This window comes from Haliotis asinina, chromosome 7 (assembly GCF_037392515.1).
Source record: "Haliotis asinina isolate JCU_RB_2024 chromosome 7, JCU_Hal_asi_v2, whole genome shotgun sequence".
Taxonomy (NCBI): domain Eukaryota; kingdom Metazoa; phylum Mollusca; class Gastropoda; order Lepetellida; family Haliotidae; genus Haliotis; species Haliotis asinina.
The window spans coordinates 36,870,252-36,895,191 of NC_090286.1; the positions used below are offsets into that span (position 1 = coordinate 36,870,252).

The window sequence follows — 24,940 nt, forward strand, 5'->3', positions numbered from 1 at the left end:
ATCGTTGTCGGTTGTCGCAATAGAAAAATACCAATTTTCCTTTCGAATAGCTCTCGAGCGGTAAGATAAATATAAGGCTTGGGAATCAAGACATACATGCGTTAGCTATACTCTTGATGTGAAATATAATCTCCCAAACATCAGTGCACTTTAAAGCGTTATAAAACCGGAAGGATTGCGATGGTTTTGTCGCTGTTAGGAGATTTTATAAATCGTATTCAACTTACCGTAAAGGAGTCGTAAGCGCGAAAACGTGGTTTTGTTTTTGCTATTTGCGGAATTAGTAAGTAATGTATTTTTGAACATATACCCAATTAGGCACGTTGAAAGAAAAAACTGTATACTTTGCGTATCACCCCTACAAACACATTTAGAAGGACATCGGTGAGAATGGAAGGATAGTTATGTTATTACCAGCTCAGTTTCGGAGATGAACTCATGAAGCCACTCAAACTATTAATGTGCGTGTGTCTTTGCTTAAGACACCATCTTCTTAGAGGTGAAGTGTGATCTTCATTCAACAGTTTTGAGTATAGCATTAATATACTGACGATATCCCCTTCCACAGTTGAACTAGTTGAAGCTTTGTATATTCGATTCTTATGAAATATTGCGGAAAATAGATTCTTATGAAATATTACGTAAAATAGCTACCAAGAAATGAACGTTAGGTCTAGATTATTGGACGGAATTCTTTTGCTCACTTTGTCCATTTTTAATACAATCCAAGGCTAGAATGCAGTTTACTGGTCGCAGCGCCAGCCAGCGCTGCAGAGCAATCTCACGATATCACCTGCACCCTTTACAATCCTTAGGGTTAGGGTTAGGCACCTCTTACTATCCGTAGGTTTGGGGTTGGGGCTTGGGGTTAGAGTCTGGTACCCTTTCCGATCTTTAGGGACGGCTAATTGATCAGAAAAAGTGCGCCCGATAAAGTGCAGTACTCCCCAAAAAGACAGGGGTGCATTGCAAGCTGAAAATCTCTTAGAGTAAGCAAATGAATTGCTTATTCTGGGCTTACAACAGCAAAGCGTTTATCACTCTTCCAAAAAAAGCGGTGCGATTATGGTTCGCTTGTCTGGTGCTAATAAAGAACGTGTGAGGAGAGTCTCGATGATGAGTGATGAATTTATGACTGTTGATGACTACATTGAACCTGTGGAACAAATTGAGGATGTTGGGTTGTAAGCTGGGTTTTGCCAATTTGGCATTTGAACAATTTTGTTCAGCTGTCGAATTCATATTTTCCTAAGCCAACATATTGATTTGACAACGAAGCCACCTCATCCAGTGACTGATGCAGTTCCAAGCGGCTGAAAGTTAGCACCCCGTTGTGAGGCGAATTGCTGAATATCGCTTGCAAGCGACTGGTTGTTTACAACACACCCTTTATTTATGATGTAATCAGTAGTCCAGAATTTTACAAGACAAAATGTGTAAAGATCTGGTAAAGACCTTGTGGAATAATTCTTAGCAAAAGGGCCTATTCCTTCAAGTGTTTTTCTTAAGGTTCAGAGTCTAATGCAGACTGAAGCTTTGAAGTTACCTTATTCTTGTATCTGACGAAGTCTGAGGTGTAACCATTTAATTAGAATTGCTTGAAAGTGATGTTACTATTTTTTTCAGAATGAGTGCATAACTCGAGATGAATGACTATGACATGATGGACACACCAGTACTGAGACGGAAGATGAAGAAACCCACTACCCCGAAGGCAGGGCGGAGCATGCGAGGGAACCCAGAAGGCAACAGTATAATATACAAGGATAAGGTGAAATTATCAACTGCCCATCCAACCTCAGATGACAGTGGTTTGTCCACATTGAGGAAAAGAAAAAAGAAACCAACGGAAGATGACACTTATGCAGAAATTGAAGAAAAACACATGAGGAGATCACAAAGTTCAAATTTTTCCAATGTCAGTTCCAGTAGTTTAGAAGAAATGACACCTGATACTCTGAGTCAGATCAGTTCAATAATGGCCGTCCCAGATGTGACCGTCAATTCCACATTGACTCGCTTAAAGAAACCTCGTGCAGGACGTGGGGATGTGACCTGGGAGAAAGCTGTGAACCATGCTCGTGGGGCTCCTGATGGAGCGGAAAGATCTTTTCATGCCAAGAAGATGAGCAAGGTGTCAGTTATTGAAGAGGTTCCCACTCCAGTTGTGAAAAAAGACTCCCCAACAAAAGAAAACAAACCTATAACTCAAGGGAAACCTGTTGAAAGAAAGAAGTCAATAAAGGTCTGTGTGTCTTGCTTTGTTCACGCTGTGGTTTGTGCTAGTACCAGAATTGTTTGGTTTCATGAAGTGATGTATTTTTTTCCTTGACTATTTATCACATTGTATTCATGAATTTTCTTTTTGTTTTGCAAATGTTACAGGTTCAGCTGAAGAATGCAGCAAATCGCCTTAAATCTTTAAAAAGTAAAGGCAAGTTGGACACAAGTAGAGAGAGCCGCAAACGCAAGTTAGATATATCACTTCCAGATGAGAGCACAAGTAAGTAAAGTTTTGGTCTGAGTCTGCTCGTGTGCATTGATAGAACAGTATGACTGTAAGCATGCATGTCAGTATGTGCAACTTAAGTAAGGCTGAAACAGGTAATCAAAGTCAGTACTTGAGGATCTATTACTCCTGAACACTCAGTCTAAGTGACTCTTTCATCTGATCATTTTTGTCCCTCGCCATGACACGGAACAGGACAATGTATTCAGGGGAGTCTGTACGTATGTCCTGATTCTTGTTAACGCGAAATCTCTTGAACTGTTGTATGCAATATCTTCCTAATTGGTGACAACCTACATTGGGGGATTATGCGGACACCAGTTGGTTTGGTGACCTTGACCTTATTTTCAAGGTCACCATGTCACTTTGGCCACTTTTCAGATTCTTGTTGACATAGTATCTCATGGACTAATGTACCCAATATCTTCAAATTTGGCAACAGCCTACATTGGGGGATTATGCAGACACCAGTCAGTTTTGGTGATCTTGAGCTTATTTTCAAGGTCACCATGAGAATTTGGCCACTTTTTATATTCTTGTTAACGCGATATCTCATGAACTATTGTACGCAGTATCTTCAAAATTGGTGACAGCCTACATTTGATGAGGCTACATTAGGGGATTGTGCAACGAAAATATGACCACAACATTGTGTCAACTTTATAAACTTATATTAACACAATATTCCATACAACATTGCAACTAATGTCCTCAGTTTTGTTGACAGTCTACATTGGGTGATTATCCTGACACCAGTCATTTCATGCATCTTGTGTGTGAGCAAAAAGTAAGGAGTAATGAATATGTTATAAATATTTGTAGTGTTGTTGTCCATAATATATCCTTTATGATCTATGATGCAGTTGCCAAATGGGCAGTAATAATTATTTCATAGGTTATCTTACTGACTAATCAAAATCAAACAGTTCCAAATTCATGGTAGAATATATGTGTTGTGATGAACTGCTTTATTTATCCCCATATATTAATGCAGTGCTGTCGTTCAGAATGACCATTTTTCTGCCTCAGTGATAGTATTTTTCAGAGTAAGATCTTCACAAATGATGAAAGTCTTAAAAGAAAACGCACATATGTAATCTTGTGACATGATACAGTCACTTGATGATTTAAAACATATTTAACAGATGTAAATGTTAATGTAAATCAGCATTGTGATTAGCACCATGTTGCTGTGTGTGATATAATAATATAGTTATGTGTTAGCACCATGTTGCTGTGTGTGATATAATAATATAGTTATGTGTTAACCGCTGTCAGATCGATCGCTGTGTTACATTCTGTGTGATTGTTTCTCTCACGCACTAAGACTTTGGTGAGTTTGCTATATTATATTTTGGGACCCATTGCCTTAGATTTTGTCTCACTTGTATTGTATTTGAAATCGATATTGTGAAATTGACTTATGACTTTGTATATCTTGCTCTCTTTGCCTTGATACAAAATTTGAATGTTTTAGACTTGTCTTTGTTCTGTTTTGCTGGTTCACGGGGGATTTCTTACACCTTTTGTCACAGCAAATTCTTATCCGTAACATAATATAGTTATGTGAATATACTCTTGCTTACTTTGTTGGAACCATCTGTTGGCATACTCATGCTTATGTCTTTGTTAGTTTTGTTTTCATATCTCAGTTAAGTAAGAGGCGACTAACGGGATCGGGTGGTCAGACTAGCTGACTTGGTTGACACATGTCATCGGTTCCCAATTGCGCAGATCGATGCTCATGTTGTTGATCACTGGATTGTCTGGTCCAGACTCGATTATTTACAGACCGTCGCCATATAGCTGGAATATTGCTAAGTGCGACGTAAAACTAAACTCACTCACTCACTCACTCAGTTAAGTAAATGTCTATACGTATTGGTCCCAGGGTAAAATAGGCCTTCAGCAACCCATGCTTGCCATAAAAGGCGACTATGCTTGTCGTAAGAGGTGACTAACGGAATCGAGTGGTCAGGCTCGCTGACTTGGTTGACACATGTCATCGGTTCCCAATTGTGCAGATCAATGCTCATGTAATTGATCACTGGATAGTCTGGTCCAGACTCGATTATTTACAGACTGCCGCCATATAGCTGGAATATTGCTGAGTGTGGCGTAAAACTAAACTCACTCACTCACTATACCTACTGCTGTTATGCTCCAGTTGCCATGAAGAAACCAAAAGACAAAGAAATGTCATGGAAGGAGAGGAGACAACAGAGGAAGATGACTAAAAACAACTACGACCTGATCATGAAGGCAAAGAAGTTGTGGGAGGATATGCGGAGGTCAGTTCATGATTTGTCGTCTTGTGTGTTTGACCCATCAGCATGTTTGGACAGCCTCTGTGGTGTAGCATGGAGAGAATGTTTATACTGGACTGGAGCGTTGAGTTGATCCCACATCATACCAAAAGGCATTTGTAGATGGTATTTGTTGTTACACTTCACTAAATGAGGGGTGGACAGGGTAGGGGTGGGGTAGCCTAGTGGTTAAAGGGTTCACTAGTCTTGCTGAAGACCTGGGTTTGATTCCCACATGGGTACAATGTGTGAAGGCCATTTGTTGTGTCTCCTGCCATGGTATTGCTGGAATATTGCTAAAAGAGGCAATAAATTAAAACTCATTCACTCAGTATGTTAAAAGCATAAAACAATGGATCATTAGCCTGGAGAGAGCATGTTGTGAGAGGGGTATTTACGTAAAATTGCAGCATTTTACCTCCATAGGCATAAGGACTGGTACAAGCAGCACCATGCTCGTGACTGCACACTATAATGATCTTGAACAAGATATTAATCCCCACTTAATGCCACATGAAGTTTGGCCATGCTTTAAATGTACAAAGTCTCAACGAGCAAGATTGGTTAGTGGATGCTGTGGACCTGATGGTGGATGCATGTTTCTTTTACCAATTAATCTGGTTTGAAACTGAATTGAATTCTAAAAATGTCCGAGCTTGAGTTTGTCAGTATTCTTTTTCAAATGAGATAGGAGGTGGGGTAGCCTAGTGGTTGAAGTGTTCGCTTGTCATGGTGAAGACCCTGGTTTGATTCCCCAGGGGCACATTGTTTGAAGCCCATTTCTTGTATCCTCTATGTGACATTGCTGGAATATTGCTTAAAGAGGCATAAAACTAAACTCACTCAAATGACAATTCCTTTACATGTTTACTGGACCCGTGAAGGCCCCGGGGTTGAACAGGCCTTCAGCAATCCATGCTTGCCATAAAAGGCTTGCTGACTTGGTTGATACATGTCGCCGGTCCCAATTGCACAGATTAATGCTCATGTTGTTGATCACTGGATTGTCTGGTCCAGACTCAATTATTTACAGACCGCCACCGTATTGCTGGAATATTGCTGAGTGCAGCATAAAAATAAACTTACTCACTCACTCACTCACATGTTTACTGTGTATTTCAGGCATGCCCTACCCGATGACCAGAGACAGAAATTGTGCCAGGAGGTGTTCAACATGGTTAGGGGGAAGGTGCATGAAGTGAGTACACACCTTCTGTTTTTGGACTGGTATTGTGTAATTTGTCTCTGTGGTTGACAGCTAGGACTGCCATCTGTTTACGCTTTTCAAACTTTAGTTCATTAAGTCAGCTGTACCGTTTCAGCACTGTACCCTGTGGTGACTTAGGTTTTCACAGGTACCTACCTCAATATTGTTTGTGGGAAGAGGTGAAAGAATTGGATCAGATGGTGACAGCTTAGCTGATAGTGGGTCATCACACGCTTACACGCTTACAGTGTGGAATGTTGCCTGTCACAGCGTTCATTATTTGCAGGCCACTGTGATATTGATGAATGTTGCTGACTGCAATAAAAAACAAGCATATTCAGTGTAAATAATTTGATGGATAATATCCCAACTAATTATATGTCTGATAGAATATACAATCTTGTCTTTATCCAAGGAGATTCAGGATAAGAAAATGTGTGGCAAGCTTTTCAGGAAGTGGCTATATGATCACGTGGTCAGGCTCGGTTACTAAGCTGATGTTTATTATTTGTAGCCCAATAACTTGGATTAATGCTCATGATATAAATCATGATATTGCTGAAGTACTGCCAAAAGCTGTGTAAAACTAATTCACTCACTCTGATTGTATTTCAGATGTCCATGGCTCATGACACAGCCCGTGTGGTTCAGTGTCTGGTGCAGTATGGCAACCCTGAACACAGGACGGCGGTCATGGAGGAGATAAAAGGTAAAAGAGCCGATACGTAGAGAATCACACCCAAAATGTCTTCTGAGAAATTTGATGTCAAAAGACATGAGGGTAAGATTCCTTTTGCCATCCAACATTATTGTTGCCTGTCCTGCCTTAATGAGACAATAATGTTGACCGTTTATACCTCTTCAGTTTAGTATCCCCAGTCACAGGGATGAGAAATTTCCGCGGATCCGCGGAAATCCGCGTTTTTTTACATCCCCAGGGTCATTTTTCTGAAACATCTAAATATATATACAGTGTTAATATTGATTTTAGAAGCCATATTTAGTGTGTAAAATGCCAAAATCCCAGGAGCTTCCGACCAGGCTCCGCCCTGGACCTGGCTGGGGGCCGGTTGCCCCCAAACCTCCGACTAGTTTTCAGCTGTAAATGAAAATTTCCATTCTCATCCCTGCAGTCATGAGGAGAGGTCAATATGGGTTTGTGCTCTGTCCATCCATCTGTGATGATGGGGACAGATTTTCTCAGAAACCATTATAGATGGGTAAATCAGATTTGACATGAGTTTTTAGGACATGAATGCCTTGATGTAGTTTGAAAACGGAAACCGTGTCACACATTTGTTGCAGAGTTATGGCCCTTGTCATGTCTTCCTTGACTTAGTGCACATCATTCCCAATGGAACCAGATTGCCTCAGTAAGCGGTTAAGAAAGGAAACCAAATTTGACGTGTATTTCAAGGGCACAAATGTCTTGATTTAGTTCAGAAATGGAAACCGTGTTAAGATACTTTACAGAGTTGTGATGCTTGTCGTTTGTTTCTTGACTTAGTGCACATCATCCCCAATGGGGACAGATTTTCTCAGTAACCATGATAGAAGGGAAACCAAATATAGTTTGTGTTTTTAGGACATGAATGTATGGGGTGGATTTAAAAACAGGAACTGTGTGGCGGGGAATGTTGATGACCTTGTATTCCTGTTCAGGGGCTCCTTTCACAGAGCAACCTTAAATAAAGTTAAGCTTAACTCCCATTCTTAAATATTGCACTATTTGCCATAATGGTTTACTATCACCTTAGTGCTTTGTGACAGGAGGCCCGGATCCTGTTTGTAGTAAAGGTGATAGTGGTTCTGGTTCCCTGTAATCACTGTCACATGCTGTCCTTCGACTACCTTGGTGATGGCTTGTCATGAGCACAATGTAGTTGTTTCAGGCAAACACAAAATTTGAGGACAAAGGTTGAAAACTGCATGTTGCTTTGTGGACTTGAATCAGCAACTTTGTACATATCATTGCTTTTTGCTGTTCGTGACAATGGTCTGATATGTATGCCAGCAGCAGTGTTGAGAGTGTGGAGTGTAAGGAGTTCTAGCTGGAGGTCACATGACATAGAAGTGTGTTACATATTACCAACAGTGTAGGCATGAATATTGTCAGGTTCTTCTAAATGGAACTTCAGTTGGTGAACAATTCTTCCATTTTACCTGACATATAATATAAAAATGTTTTCATTTTTTTTCTTTTCCAGATGAAATAGTTTCAATGTGCAAGTCAAAATATGCCAAGTTTGTGATCAGGAAAATACTGAAGTATGGGTAAGTAACTGTAATTTGTCATTCTCTGGCTGCATATGTATAACACATTGTGTTAGCTTGTTGTAGGAGGTGACTTACATAACTGGATGGTCAGACTTGAAGATTTGGCCAACACGTGTTGGTATCCCAATCGCTCTTGCTATTGATCATTGGATTGTCTGATCAAGACTCAATATTTGCAGACCTCATAGCTGTAATATGCTGAGAGTGGTATTGAACAACAAACAAACAATTTTTGTTACTTGGAACTGGTGTGGTCATGTTTCCTGTTTTACTGAAATTTATTTTTTGGAGATTAATTGTTATAATATTTTGCTCTATTTTGCCTTTTTCCTCTTCAGCTCCAAACAACAGCGTAACTTTATGTTCAAGACATTCCATGGCAATGTTCGGAAATTAATACGGCACAGAGTAAGTTACTTTCTTTCGTCATGTGTTGCTAGGTTTCTGTAATTATCATTCTTGATTGTTGTGTTCTTCAGTTCTTCAGTTAGTCTAGTGGACACTGAAATGTGACAATATTATCATCTGTCCATTTCTTCAGTAAATGATGTCATAGTGTATTAAGATTCCTTGTATCATGTTTGGCCACACACTGCTGATATTGTCTATGTTGTGTCATTTACCATGATGTTTGTTCAGGAAGCGGTGGAAATCTTGGAATTTGCATACAATGAGTATGCTAACGCTCCACAGCGCTTGTCTATGATGGAGGAATTCTATGGACCGAGCTTCACTTTGTTTAAGGTATGGTAAGATAATCTAGAATAGCACATCTCTCACCTTACCAAAACATTTATATGATTATATGCTCATTTTTTACTGAAAAGCAAGTGCTTTTATTAAATACTACCTGTGAAGGTCCCGGGTTAGAATAGGCCTTCAGCAACCCATGCTTGCAATAAAAGGCGACTATGCTTGTCGTAAGAGGCGACTAACGGGATCGGGTGGTCAGGCTTGCTGACTTGGTTGGCAAATGTCATCGGTTCCCAATTGCGCTCATGTTGTTGGTCACTGGATTGTCTGGTCCAGACTCGATTATTCACAGAATGCTGCCATATAGCTTGAATATTGCTGTGTGCGGCGTAAAACTAAACTCACTCACTCACTCACACTTATTAAATACATGCAAATGCATATGCACTGTATCTGGTAATTCGTTTTCACAAGTATAGATCTTATGTCAGTAGTACCCTCTGTTACAAGTTAAGGCGTTGGAAGCAGTGGGTTAGCCAAGTGGTTTAAGTGTTCACTTGCAATGCTGAAGACCCAGGTTCGATTCCCTACATAAGTACAATGCATGAATCCCATTTCTGGTGTCCCCTGAAGTGATACTGCTTGAATATTAAGTGGCATAAACCTAAACTCACTCGCTCACCCAATGAGTGAGGTTGGCAAATGATGCAGGGGAACTATGCTTGTGTTTGGCTATGAACATTTGCTGACTGAGAATGTTTCTGTGACAGAATCACGACACCAAGTCCCTGGAACAGATCATGTTGGAACAGCCAGACAAGAAGGACATGATCCTCAGTAACATGAAGGAGGCTCTCCTACCCCTCATTGACAAGTAGGTGTAGTTCATCCATTCAGCCTGTAATTCTATACCTGTGAAGATCTGGGTTAGAATTGATCTTCAGTAACCCATGCTTGTCGAATCAACTAATGCAACACATGTCATTGTATCCCAATTGTGTAGATCGATGCTCATGATTTTGATCACTGGATTGTCTGTTCCAATCTTGATTATAAACAGACTACTGCCATATAGCTGAAATGTTGCTATGTGTAGTGTAAAACCTCACTCACTTGCTCACTCAATCAGTTTCAGTGAAACTTCAAGACATTTACTGAACTGTGTTGGGTAATGTTTAGGAAATGTTTTGATGTTTGTTATTAAGGATTTGGTGTTGATATCTGCCCACAGGGATATATTGGCTCACTCCATGGTACACAAGATCTTCCATGACTTCTTCCACTATGCCACTGACAAGATGAGATCAGTAAGTTCAAATTAGTGATGGTCTTAGAATCTTTCTTAGGAGTTTGGTTTGCCTAGGTGGTTTTAGATTTGTTCCAGAAAGCTGAGGACTCTTGGTGTGTGGCACTTGATATCTCTGGAGATCAATCACTAATCTGTGATAAGTGTCTGCTGCTATTAGTCAGGAATATTGTTACAAAGCAGAGTAAAACCCAGAATACTGATGCAAAACCTCAAGAAGTTGAACCAATTGTTGAATTGTTCAAATTTTCACTTTCACCTATTGCTATCCCTGATTTGAGCGAGTTACATATTGTCCTCTGATTATTGTCACTTAGATCTATTTTTGAAATAATCAGTGCAAGTCATTCAGAGTCTATCAACTAAACCTAGAAGCTTACTATCAATATTTTTCTACAGGAAATGATCGAGTGTCTCCGGGAGCAGCTGATCACAATGATACACACGCGGGATGGGTCAAGGGTCGCCATGAACTGCGTCTGGTTTGGCACTGTCAAGGTCAGTGTTGTTGAGTCATGCTTAAGTAAGTACAAGCGTGAAAGCTGGTTATGTAACTAGCGATTATATAGTTATGTATGTTCTCCTCTTCTGTCATGCGGCTAACCTCTGTGATTAGTTGCAAGACTGATGGTGGATGTTTTTGAATCAGTTGATTGCTTGTTGTTTTGATATTCACTTGTTTCACATTTCTTCAATACATCCATTCACTAAATAGTGTGAAATTTTGTGACAAATGCCTCAAGATGTTTTATAACCTTTGTCCTGGGCTTTATTATGTTTTTGCTAGTGGTTTCAAACAGTTTTTACCTGCAACATAGGTTTTTATTGTTACATTTTCACAGTCAAGTACAGACTCTAGTACTTATTTTGTTTGTGTACTATCCAATACTATACAGTATCAGGAACAGGACCCAGGACAATATGTTTTGTGGAAGCAGTGGATAGACAGTGTAATACGACACATGTCAAGTTATATTTGACCACTTAATTAAAGGCATTGTGAATTAGGATCTTCTTGTTTTTATTATCCATATTAAGAATGTGGTACAACATATTACTAATCTGTGTGTACGCCTTCTAGGACAGGAAGGTAATTCTGAAGAGTTTCAAGACCCACATCGCACGCATCTGCCAGGATGAGTATGGTCACATGGTCTTGCTAGCCATCTTTGACGTTGTAGACGACACAAAGTTTGTCTCGAAGGTCGTCCTAGAGGTCAGTATATAAGCTACATGTCCTACAGAACATTGACTCTCATAAACATGATAATATTGTTTCAGGGTTGGACATTTGGACATTTAGAGACCTTTATGAACAAAGAAGACCTGACTTTGTTATAGATGATTTTCATTGGGTTAATGGGGGCAGTGGGTAGCCTAGTGGATGAGGCGTTTCTTGCCATGCTGCAAACCTGGGTTTGATTCCCCACATGGGTACAATAAGTGAAGCCCATTTCTGGTGTTCCCAATCGTGATATTGATGGAATATTGCTTAATGCAGTGTAAAACTCAGTCTCTCTCTCACTCTCTCTCTCTTACTCTATCACTCTCTCACTCTCTCTCATGAGGTTATGAGCATCACTGTAACATTTTCGATTTGTGATTATTAGTAAGGGAATTCTTTGTCTTATTTATTGAAGGGGGATAGTATGTGACCTATTCTTTATGTTGCTAGATTCATTTGATGTGTTAGAAATTAATGTCCATTTTGGTTAGTTCCCAGAAAGCTCTTTTCAAATAGTGATCACCCTGACAGTCTGTTAAGGCACAGGTGTGTGTTGCAGGAGATGCTGAAGAGTTTGAGCCAGGTAGCAGAGAACCAGTATGGCCGAAAGGTGTTGCTGTATCTGTTGTCTCCACGGGATCCACTCCACTTCCACCCTGACATTGTGCACATCCTGCAGCGTGGAGACACCAACACCACCAGGTCAGGAGATACCCCCCAACTCTTTCACTGTGTGAAATAGATCAAATGAGAACATGAAATCCAATTGTGTACTTAAAATATGTTCCATGTGCAGTAGATACGTTAGCTATTTGTTGATGGTGATGAGGACCTCGGTTTGTCCCCCACCGAACTATGTATGGAGGATTCTTTTTCATAGAGATCCTCCTTGGGGTACTTATAAGCATTTAAATGTTTTTTAATTTCTCGCGACAGTTGTAACTATATTTTTTCAATAAAATATATACAAAATAAAAAACATCGTTTTTGTCTTGTGAGACCACCCCTACAGGGCCCCTGGCCCCGTGACAGCCAAGAGCAGGTAACTCTTCAGACAATAGCCTCCAGCAAAACACTTCCTTTTCTGTCGCCCACCTATGCAGACGTGCTTCAGCGTTCACAGAATTTCTTGCTTACCAAAGACAAAGACAAGTACTAAGATGAGTACCTCAGAGGCTCAAACTGTATGTATGGTTTCTTTATTAGACGCATGGGCGCATTAGGAATCATTTTTTACAGTTTACTTGTCAAACTGTTGTAACTTTTGCCGTCCCTGTTGGTAGCCACGTGGTTAGCATAATGGTGGAAGGCAAACCCTTTTTCCCGCCAAATATTTTTAGTTTTATGGCGGTCTTTTTTAAAAAAAGTAAGCTTGTGTAGCTATGCTTTTATGTACTTTATTCATGTTATCTCCATATTTACTACTATTTTTATAAAAATATGTCGTAAACAATGGTGTCGTGGCACTTAGCTTTTACCTTAACTATGTACGTAGTTTTAGTTTTAGCTTTGCGCCCATGCATGTCTTGTATTATTGTTGTTTATTATGCAACACTAGGAGGTTATTTGTTGCCTTGCAGTTTAAATCCTGCTCAACATGCAAATCCTCCATTCCGGCTAAAGACCTGCATGATGTATGTCTAAGATGCCTAGTGGAATGTCATCACGACGATCAGTCTTGTGATGTGTGCGCGGGGTTTACCCCTCAGACCAGAAAGTCTAGACACGCGGACTTCTTGTTCTATTCCAACCTACTGAAGGGGTGGGGGGGGGGGTGTGATATCTGGGCTCAGGACCCTCCATCTAAGCGCTCCCACAAAAAGAAAGGCGCAGCTTCTTCTTCGGAGGGGTAGGTTAAGAAGGCCAGGGTGTCTAGGGACCCTTCCCCTTCTTCTGCCGTTGTATCCTCAGCACCTACCCCTACTTCGCAAGCACCATTAATCTCTGTTGATTCAATTAATGCCTTGTTTCAGCAACAGATGTCTTCGGTACAATCAATGATAGATTCATGGTGGTTCAGTTGAGGGAGGCCGCGGCCCGGGCTTAGGCTCGGAGAACGCTCCTCCCTCTGGGCAGCCGTCCTGCGCTTCGGACATTCAGGCGGATGTGCCTAGGGCAGTGGACCCCAGCTTCGGGCGTTCAGGCGGATGTGCCTAGGGCAGTCGACCCCAGCTTGTCCTGTGGGGCAAGTGGGGCAACGACGTCCGGTGTTGGTGGCTTGACCGCGGTCAGCGCGCCTAGTGCCACGGTGGGCAGGCAGCCTAGTGCTGCCCAGCCGCTGGGGGCATCGACATCCTATCCATTTCCTGGGCTCTCGGGTCACCCTCCGGTGGGGGGCTTGCCCCAGTTGCCCAGGCGACCTAGTTTGGGCTCTGGCAGGGGCGAACCTAGCGGCTCGGCCCTTCCTAGTCTCTCTGCTCCTTCGAGTTCCGTCTCGGTAGCGCCCTCGACAGGTTCGCTTTACGGTGAAGGTTCCCTGTCTGAGGAGCGCGAGGAGATGGATATCGAGGAGGAGGGGATTGGGGAGGAGTGCGAGTCGGAGGTCACGTACTCGTTCGGTTCGTCCCTCAGACAGGTTAGAGAGAAAATTGCGTTCGCGCCTACTAAGGTCGCAGAGGCGAGGTTACGCCTGCTCCCATCGCTGGTCGGGGAGGTAGTGAATCCGCTCCTTTCGGGTACCCGGTCGCGCTTTGATCTCCCGGAGATTAGCCGCCGGTATCAACTGGATGAGGATTCGCTATTCGAACCGCCAGTGGTAGACGAGTGTGTGTATGCCTCGGTCACCCTGGGGGGGTCCTCCTCCTCTTCCTTGGCCTCGGCCAGGCAGGACCGGCAGCTGCCACCCTTCTCCACGGCCGCTCCAGTGCTAAGGTCCGCCTATTGTTCCTTTGAGGAGCAATATAGGTGTGCGGCCCAGCAGCTGAGAGTAGTCCATTCAGCTTACCTTTCTGCTTTGCAGGGGCAGCTGTTGGATCATGGGAGCACTGCGGACGACTCTCCATCGACAATGTTGGGTCGGCAGCTTACGGACGTGCACCCTCATCTGGCGAGGGACAGCATCAGGTGCTGTGCTAGCCAGATGATGGGGGCCGTCATGGGGTTGCGTCAGCTATGGCTATCCGTAGCCAGGTACTCTCCTGCTACCCAACAGGCACTCCTGGCTCTGCCCTACAGGTTGGGATCTTCCCTCTTCCCTGGGGCATTACAGGTTGTGTGGGAGGCCGTGGAGGCTGTTAGCACTTTCAAGGACTCTAAGCCCTTGTTAGTGCTAATTGGACTGCTCCGCTGCAGCACAAACGTAGCAAGAGGGCGAAAGGCAAAGGCAAGGGGCCTGCGTTGCAGCAGTCGCAGCAACAGCAGCCTTTTCGGGGCAAAGGGAACGGCCCCGGCTTCCCGTTAAACATTTGCCCGGAGACTTTGGTGTCCACCACACAAGCAGGCGGAGAACTGTCGACAGTGGGGATACATTGCCTTGCGCCAGAAGTCCCTGTAGGCGGCAGGCTGTCACTATTCCTTTCGGAATGGCAGGCAGCTACTTCAAATCCCTGGGTGCTGTCCACAGTCAGGGATGGCCATATGCCACAGTGGAAACGAGACCCTCCATGCTTCTCAGGGATTCAGCACACGCTCTGTCTGTCCAATCGAGCAGAAAGGTGTCGTTGGCTATCGCTCTCGAATCCGGTATCCTTGTGCGGTCAGCTGCAAGAGACTCGTGAGATCAGAGGCACTGGCGGGAATGCCCAAAGTACTCTGTCTGTCCAATCGAGCAGAAAGGCGTCGTTGGCTATCGCTCTCGGATCCGGTATCCTTGAGCAAAACACAGGAATCTGGTTCGTCGCCCCAGAGGCAAACAGATCTACCTGGAACGACCCGAACAACTGGGAAATAATCCCGAATATCCCCCGGATTAGTCCCCCGTGGGACTTGCCAGTCGTTCTTGATTGGCTGTCCGGTCCTCTTTTTCACAACCTGTCGGCTCTGTCCCTCCAGCTGTTGACATGGAAGACTGCTTTTCTTGTGGCGGTAACCTCTGGCAGGCGGGTAGGCGACATACACGCTATGTCCGCCAACCCTGAATTAACGGTGTTTCACAAAGACAGAGTGAGCATTCGATTGCCAGATACTTACCGTCCTAAGAGAGATAGCACCTTTCACGTTACGGCGCCTATTGAGCTTCCCGCTTTCACGCAGCCTTCGCCGCCCGGTACCTCTCTTCGACGTGCTCACGTCTTAGATGTCCGTAAGACACTTAAGGCTTATATCAAACGAACAAAAGACATTCGGAAGAATGATCAATTGTTCTGCTGTTATGGTGGCGGCAAGGCTGGCCTTCCGGCGAACAAGCAGACCGTATCTACGTGGCTTGTCTCTGCCATTTGTATGGGATACACCTCGAAAGGTTGTACGCCCCCTGAGGGTTTGAAAGCTCATTCGGTTAGGGCTGTGGCGACGTCTAAGGCATATGCGTCTGCCTTGCCCATTGAGGAGATCTGCTCCGCGGCTATTTGGAGCCGACCGAGCACGTTCATCCGTCATTACCAGTTAGACAGACTGTGAAGCGAGCGTGCTCGGTTTGGCCAGTCAGTTCTCACCAGTGGGCAGGGCACGAGTGCCCTAGCCGATTGAGCTACCCTTGCATTTGACGACCGATCATTTGACGAACGATCATTTGACATTGTAGCTGCAACAAGTAGACTGGTGGTGGTGTCTTACTGTATACTTTCCATCTTTTATCCCGGTGGTGGGCTCTATTATGGTGGTGGTATTTTTTGCTTTACCGGTCTAGACTGTTTCAGGTCTTCCCTAGCACCTTGGCCAGTGCATGAGAATGGACCCTGATATATCGGTTGCCTGTCTCGACTCCCGTTTTTTTTTACAAAAAAACGGGGGGGGGCGGAGGGGGCATTTTTTATAAGAAATGTAGGGTTAGACCGTGTAATAGCCTGGCCCTGGTCCGCACCCCCGCCGCAAGGCATGGAAGGTCACGTGACCAGGTAAGTTTGATTCCTTGTTACTTTCAGTTAAACGTTATAAAGGTTATCATCTTATGTCAGGTTCATGAGCAGACAGAATGCCTCTCCCTAAGATCAGTCTTTTGGAGTCTGTCTTATGCTTATAAGTACCCCAAGGAGGATCTCTATGAAAAAGAATCGAACAAACCTGTAGAGGTTGCAGATTCTTTGAATAGAGCCCTCCTTGGGGTAAGGCTACCCACCTCCCCACATTCTGTCTGTATTGCTTACAGAACGGAAGTGTTTTGCTGGAGGCTATAGTCTGAAGAGTTACCTGCTCTTGGCTGTCACGGGGCCAGGGGCCCTGTAGGGGTGGTCTCACAAGACAAAAACGATGTTTTTTTTTTGTATATATTTTATTGAAAAAATATAGTTACAACTGTCGCGAGAATTTAAAGAACATTTAAATGCTTATAAGTACCCCAAGGAGGACTCTATTCAAAGAATCTGCAACCTCTACAGGTTTGTTCGAATTTTGTGGTTCTTCTGCTCTGAAATTGCTAGAATAATGCCAGATGTATGAAACCAAGGATACTGTCCAAAAATGTATGACTTGCATGATTATTAATTTGTGGGTAGTTAAGAGGGATGTAACAATGTGTAGTTTGATTTCAGATTTCCCTTCAGAGATTTCATTGATTTTTTAAAGCTGTGAAGCTGCACAAGAAATGATGTCATTTGCTTTCTGTTTCAGTAAAAAAGATGGTCACACACGTCATCGGGAGCTGCTAGATTTTGTGTCCAAACCCCTCCTTCAGTACATTGTTGACAACGCTGCCACTCTCGCCATCAACAATGCTGCTCTGCTGTTGATTCTGGGCATCATCACACATGCTAAAGGTAGGCCATTGTTGGAGCTATAATACATTGGGACTAAACTGAATCCTGTTTCTTTATATGTGGTATGTGATAAATATCTACAGCATTGCAGACTTCTTGAACATTACTCCAAGATGGCATTCAGTGATGACGTGTGAAGATAAACTTTGTAACTTACTTCCTAGATACTTTTCATGATTTCATGTCTGATTCAAACCTGTTTTCCTATTGTGTTAGGTGACCCCACTGATGCTATGACAGCCATTGCTGAGATCGCTGCTCAGCCATTCTCTGCATCCAAGGGAGACAACCAGCACATGGTGGAACACCCTGCTGGCCACCTGACTCTCAAGAGGCTGATCCTGAACGACAAGGAGAGGAGCACAGATGATGAGTGTGCAGGTGGGTTGTGTGCAGGTGTGGTGTCCTAGCTTACGTAGTGCCTTGGGATGCTGTGATGTCCAATGTGTACTTTGTCATGTGGTATTCCTTCTTCCTAGTGGTTAAAGCGTTCGCTTGGCACACCAAAAACCTGGGTTCGATTCCCGACATGGATACAATGTGTGAAGTTTTTTCTGGTGTCCCCAGCTGGAATACTGCTGAAATTGGCGTAAAACCTCTCACTCACTCACTCACTCATGCTTTCAGTGTGCCGCAGTATTAGGTGTAGTTGCCTTAAAATATGATAAATCCATACTCAGTCCTTCTGTTCCCTGTCATGTGATGTCCCCAGTGAGTTTGCCAATAATTGGACACGTTATGCTATCTTTAATGAATGGTTATTTCCCTTTCCTCTCTAGATCTTATTGAACAAAATGTGAAGAGGTAATGTTTGTCTTTATTTGTTACTATGGGCAAAGCTTGTCATTTTTCTCATTTAATAAGCAGTGTGAACAGACTGAGATCAGAGATGTTCATCAAGGCCAATGTTACTTTTGGTGTGATGATGTGTCGCACTGTTTATAACAGGTCTTGATTTTTGTGACAGTGCTGTTCTCCAACATACTGTTGACGGTCCTGGCGGAGGGTACTCTCAAGTCCTGGGCGGCCTGCAACAGGGGCTGCTTCACCCTCATCAGGTAGGTGCAGGAGTGAGCATGGGAGCATTGGGAAGGGGGGAGGGGTTCGAACAAAATATATCTTTCTGCACAATTTGAGAGTGCCAGAAGTAACACAATTGTCTGTGAAGAGTTGTATTCCTTAGTATTGCCAGAAATCTGTCAGCTTTGATCATTTTTCTATTCTTGTCAGCACCTCTCCCATGGTCCTGGGTGAATGTCAGACAACTTCATCACCTTGTGGTGTAGGTTTGGAGGGCGAGGGGCAGGGGGCGAGAGATGGTGGTGTGTGTGTGTATGTTAGCCTAGTAGTGAAATCGTTCACTCACCATGCTGAAGACCTGGGTTTGATACTCCACATGGGTACAATATGTGAAGCCCATTTCTGGTGTTCCCGATGCTGTTACTGAAATATTGCGATTAGAGGAGTAAAACCTAACTCACATTGATTGGGATTTCCTGACCCACTTTGAGCTGACAGCAAAACTACTGATCTAAGCTCACTTGCACAAAGCGATCTTAGCGCTACTACTATCTTCAACCTATATTGGAGGATGGGAGTTACAATCAGTGTAGTGCTAAGATTGCTTTGTGCAAGTGAGTGAGTGAGTGAGTTTAGTTTTCAAGCAATATTCAAGCTATATGGCGGCGGTCTGTAAATAATTGAGTCTGGGCCGGACAATCCAGTGATCAACAACATGAGCATCGATCTGCGCAATTGGGAACCGATGACATGTGTCAACCAAGTCAGCGGGCCTGACTACCTGATCCCGTTAGTCGCCTCTTACGACAAGCATAGTCGCCTTTTATGGCAAGCATGGGTTCCTGAAGGCCTATTCTACCCTGGGACCTTCATGGGTTGCTTTGTGCAAGTGAGCTCATGATTGTGTTTGGTCTAATTTGCCCTGAACATACTGCTGTTATCAGCACCTTGTTTCACTGGTATATAGCTTAAGCATCTTACATCATGCATACTTTTATTAAAGGGTCATTTATGTGGCATTTTGGTTCTACTATGCTTGTCATTACATTGACTGTAATGTATTATATTTTACAAGAAGTATAAATTCCTGTGACTGATGATGCCCCCTGAAGGTGACCCCTGGGGTAGAATAGGCTTCAGCAACCCATGCTTACCATAAAAGGCGACTATGCTTGTTGTAAGAGGCCACTAACGGGATCGAGTGGTCAGGCTAGCTGACTTGGTTGACACGTCATTGGTTCCTAACTGTGCAGATCAATGCTCATCATTGGATTGTCTGGTCAGGACTCGATTATTTACAGACCGCCACCATATAGCTGGAATATTGCTGAGTGCAGCTTAAAAGTAAACTCACTCACCCTATGACTGATGTGATGTTGCAGTCTGCTGGAGTTGGATGACATAGAGGTGACGTCCCAGGTGAGGCAGCAGCTTAGTGGCATCAAGAAGTCACTGAGGAAGATGACATTCAAGGGTGCACAGATACTGCTGCAGAAACTGGAGGGAATGTCATCGCCACCCAGGCCCCAGATGATTGACTTGTGAAGAGAACTACAGACTTGACAGAGAACCAGCAGAGACTTGACATGTTGGGAAACAGCAAACTTGATAAACAACTAGACTTCTGAGGAGGAGAGCTATTAACTCAGACTTCTGAATCCAAGCATATACTGCCAAACAGCTTGCATATCGTTAACAGCTACCTTGAACTAGGGTCTGTGTATCCAATGGAAGTTCATTGTGGGGTGGATGAACTTTTTGGTAGAACTTTCTTGGGCCAGAGTACTATCAAAATGATCTATGAAATGATATTAACGTGACTTGATCCAATCATCAGTAATCCGTACTTGTCACTACTGACAACTAACCGGATGAGGGGGTCAAGTCAGCAGAGTTGGTTGACATATGTCATCATATCCCAGCTGCTTAGAATTGCTCATGCTGTTGATCAGTGGATTGTTTGGTCCAGACTGATTATTTGCAGGCCGCCTCCTTATAGCTGGAATATTGCTGAGTGAGGCGTAAAACTAAACTCTCTCAATCATCCAGTGCCATTCCAGCCAGGGCTGTATGTCACCTTTCTCCTACTCTATATCAACTAGAGTGGCTGCTAAGAGCGGCATCATCCAGCTGTTGTTCTTCTCATGAAGTGGGTTGTGTGAGATCTGCTCTTATGTTTTTAATCCAGTTACCTTTGAAGATGAAGACAGTTTCAGATGAATAATTTGTGATGATCATTCTTTCCAGCTTGTTATGATGTACAGCTAAGTTTGTTTGCTTTATTATGCAAGATGTTGGTGATTCAGAGGAACATGCAACATAGCCTTCTGGTATTTGAAAGTATTAGGGCACTTCAACACTGTATGATCCCATGTCAGAATATTCTTCATCTTTACCCATTGTGTTATTTATGTTTCTGATTCTATGACCGGAAATGGTCAGTGTAAATGAATCAATTTTTATCTTGTACATATTTTCGAATGGAATAGCAATACCTGATCTTTTAGTTTGTAACATTTTAAAGCAGGTGTTAGCAATTTGAGTTTTAGTGTCTACTTATGTTACTATTTTGAGATGTGGTGGGCAACAAGTGGAGAATTTTTGTATGAGGAAGATCAGTTTTAAAATCAAAGATAAAATTGAAAGTACCTCTCTGATGCTGAACTTAGGCTGTTTGTATCAAACATCATCATATTACATCTCCTTCCTGTTGATGTATGGGAGTTATTGGTACTGTATGTGCAGTAATGTTTTGGTTTTAAACGTTTCAGGGATTGAGTAGGACATGATCGAACACTTAATTCAAAAATTGTTGGATATTGAAAACAGGTACAAGACACTTTGATGTCCATTCTTTCTCAACAAAAACTAATACACAAGATAGGACCTATTACTGGGGAACTTTCATAAAGGGTTCTTACACAGGACGTTTGATAAGGGTTGGGGTGTGGGGGATGAGGGGCACAGCACATAAGGCAAATTTGCTTTTAGCTGTTTTGTTGATGTATGTTTCCTTTTTACAAACTGACATGTTTTCAGCAGACATTGAGACGTTATCTTTATTACAATCTACACTTAGCTCTTTCTTTTGGTCATTTCAATACTGGGTTTGTCATGTCCAGTGTTTGTAAGCTACAATCAAGCAGCAAGAGGCAGAGAGAGTGGCAACAAAGAAATTTGAAAGGTATTATTATTTATGATAAGATTGAGATGAAATTGACTTTTGGTGTGTATGAAGGAGTATGATTGTCAGCCTGAGACTGCAAGTTAACTTGATGTTATTTCCATGTTAATTCTATATTAAATCTAGGGACAGTCTGTCTAATCACACAGTATTGATACATTACCATTCTGAATGGACACGTTGAAATATTCTGGATTAGCCTGTGTCTGGCAGTAATGGCAAGATATTCTGTATTATATTATGACATGATGTTTCCATAGAGACTAGAAACTATTGTCTAGCAATGTCAATCTTGCTTGCTGACAGTGAAAGAATCTATGCAGAAACATCACATGATAATAAAATTATAAAGATTATTGTCATCTTGATAGGATCTTGCCTTTACCAACTTCTAAAATGGATACAAACTGACATGCTTAATGAGCCCCTCTGTATATACATTGTATATAATGTAGATGTGACTGTGATGTGACACTGTTTCTCTGTAATTGTACCTCTATGAGACATTTTGTAATAGGATAAGTAAATGTTGACATGTACAGAAAACGTAAATAAATGTTGTGAAACATACTGCTTATGATTGTTTTACAAAGAAAAGCCACATTTGTATCCAAAAATTCAAACCTGTTTATTATTCATTGAATTTTAACAAACTGTACATTAAAAGTAACATTGTCATGTAAAGTATAAAAGTCACAGCTTTTCATTGTGAGATCAGGTGAAGTAGTTCCTGATAATTGCCCGTTTTAATTGAGTTGAACACACTGACTTCAACAGATTGTTCTGAAGAATTGACAATTGGGTTGGAGTCATCCTAATATGGGTTTTCTTGATAAAATACATTATAAGGATCTGTATCCACTTGCAAAAAGCTTTCTTAGTGCCAAGCTGATTGTAAAGCTTAGACATTAATCAGCGGCCTGCAACATTCACTTTGTCAAAGTGGATTGTATTCTGAAACATCACTACAAAAAGATAACAAATAAGTGATACTTGTCCTCTTTTTACATTGTCTACTTATAAGAAATACCCATAAATGGGAAAATGTGACAAAAAGGGCCTAGTATTTGGAAACACTTTTTGCTAAAAAATATGAAAGTTGGGTATTTGCTCTTCTGTACTCTGTGCTGACATTACCAAAACTAATCTGTGACATGATCAATACATCATGCCGAGACAATTAATTGAGTGTGAACTGTTCTGGAGCTCAATGTAGCAAGATTACTTCCTTGTGAGTAGTCTCCCTTTGTAGAGTACAACTGTCCTTATCTGTTTTAAGGCATTTACCAAATGTGATCACTGCATTCAAATTATGGCTTACAGTAATGAACAGTGCAGTAGTTCTGACCAGCAGAACTACATTGCATGTGGTAAGACATGTGACTCAAAAATCTCTAAAAATACATCCTAAACTTGACATGAGAGTTCCTGTTTGTGAGAGATCTTTCAAACAATAGTTGTTCCTGCAATGTTGCTATAAAATCCAGTTGCAATGGTGTGAAGGCTAAACCAATTGCCTGAAACAACCTGTTGTTTAATTTCTGGAGGGTATTGTCTTGATGCCCATATACATGTATTTCCTATCACAGATCTAGCTAGACCATGTATGAACTATATGACTTAGAGACTAAATCATTAAAATGAAGTACTATAATTAAATGGAGATATAACTTAAATTAAAGACTGAGGTATTGGAATTAAATGGACAGAACTTAAATTAAAGACAAAAATATTACAATGATGTATTAAAATTAATTGGAGAGATAAATAAGCATATGGCATGATCATTACACACAAAACCAAGAACAGTAAAATAAGTGTTTTTGTCCAATATGTAAATAAAATACAAACACTATCAAATATATACATATATTCACACACAAGACACAAAAAGCAAAAACACACTTAATAAACCTAAGTTTTAATTTGTTGAACTGAAAGAACACCGGTATTTGGTTCTGCCACTAACTGAAATCAGACCTCTGATTATATAGTGAAAAAATGGATTCATAAGCATGTTTGTGTGATGAAGAAAAGACTTGGAAAGATATATTTCATGCAGACACATTTTTGCCCCACTTTATTCCTGTATATCCCCAAACCCATCAATCATACATTCTTATATTACTCATAAAGAAGGTATTCACTCATATTATTTCACTTCGTCAGTTATGGCAACAGATTACTGGTAGTAATATATTAGAATGAGCTGGTCTTTAAGATATTTTGAGAGGTATATCTGTTCTATAATTTTCAATCAGGTTCGGAGCTTACTTGCTGGTTAGCATTTCACAAATAACGGACATACAAGCACTTGTATAACAGACATATTGCATCTTCATGGTATCCCATCAGACCCTATTTCATGTATAAATACATACATTTAATCGTCACCTTCATAAAGGAAAGCTGAGGGTGACACAATATCCCAAGTAAAAAGCAAAAACATGTCGGAAATCTCATAACAATAGCCCCTTTCTTTGCCCCATTTGAAATATCGCTCAATAATGGAGAACTAGTCAACACACGTTGGGGCAGAGTAACATGGGATGTGTTGGCAGTTTGTATTTTCATGGGCTTAGCAAACAGAGCTCAGTGAGGACAAACACAAGAAATTGAGAACATCAAAGACTTACACCATTGTGGATGCCAATCTGATAATGTGAAGCCCATTTCTGGTATCACTGCCTCAGTATATCTCCCAAGTTGCTAAACAGATCTATTGATGTTTATGTACTTCATAACCTTTGTCTGTATGTTTCATTATTTCTGTGCACAAACACACAAAAACAAGGATAAATTAACCAATATAAGCCCTGCTCTGTATAATAACCTCAAATGATTCCCATTCATATTAATCTGATCTGGAAGATCAGAGAATACGATCATTATTTCCGTATTTTCAGTATATTAACATCACCAATGTATTTTCTTGGTCTTACTGTTAGGATGGTCTCTGTATATAATACCTCCAAAAATAATAAAAAGCTAGAGTACTATGGTGACGGGAAAACACTTGGTATTACCACAAAAAACATCTGTTCAATCAGCATTATCAACAACATCACCATCTTGACACTAGAAAGGGAGTTTTCAAGATAGAATTGTAAAGACATGAAATACCATAAAAATAGGATATTTCATGATATTCTTCCTCAAAAATATAAAAGATATTATAAGACACTTGACACAATATTTGGATGCGAGATTGTTAAATGATCTCAAGTTCTACAAAAGCACATGTACAATATCTCAGGAATGAGGGTTACAGATTATACTGAGTGAGTATATCACAGTATGTTAAGGCAGTCAAGTAAGAGGACTATTTTGGATCAGTTTGAGAGAATGGTTCCTCTGTCAT

General features: G+C 41.7%; 1 protein-coding gene across 4 annotated transcripts; it reads left to right on the plus strand.

Moving 5' to 3' along the window:
* The first annotated feature begins 3 nt into the window (after positions 1-3).
* On the plus strand, positions 4-22,149 carry LOC137291528 (pumilio homolog 3-like). Of its 4 annotated transcripts, none has more exons than XM_067822894.1 (18): positions 4-60; positions 1,627-2,245; positions 2,386-2,503; positions 4,677-4,800; positions 5,938-6,013; positions 6,638-6,731; positions 8,230-8,296; positions 8,638-8,707; positions 8,939-9,043; positions 9,763-9,866; positions 10,224-10,299; positions 10,698-10,796; positions 11,380-11,514; positions 12,083-12,225; positions 17,230-17,375; positions 17,592-17,756; positions 18,343-18,433; positions 19,778-22,149. In XM_067822894.1, exons 2-18 carry the CDS (start codon positions 1,646-1,648, stop codon positions 19,938-19,940), a joined length of 2,376 nt encoding a protein of 791 aa, XP_067678995.1. In that variant the 5' UTR covers positions 4-60; positions 1,627-1,645; the 3' UTR covers positions 19,941-22,149. The 4 variants fall into 4 exon arrangements, with proteins under 4 accessions (XP_067678995.1, XP_067678994.1, XP_067678997.1 ...); XM_067822893.1 differs by lacking the exon at positions 4-60 and adding an exon at positions 226-283; XM_067822896.1 differs by lacking the exon at positions 4-60 and adding an exon at positions 385-461.
* The last annotated feature ends 2,791 nt before the right edge of the window (positions 22,150-24,940 follow it).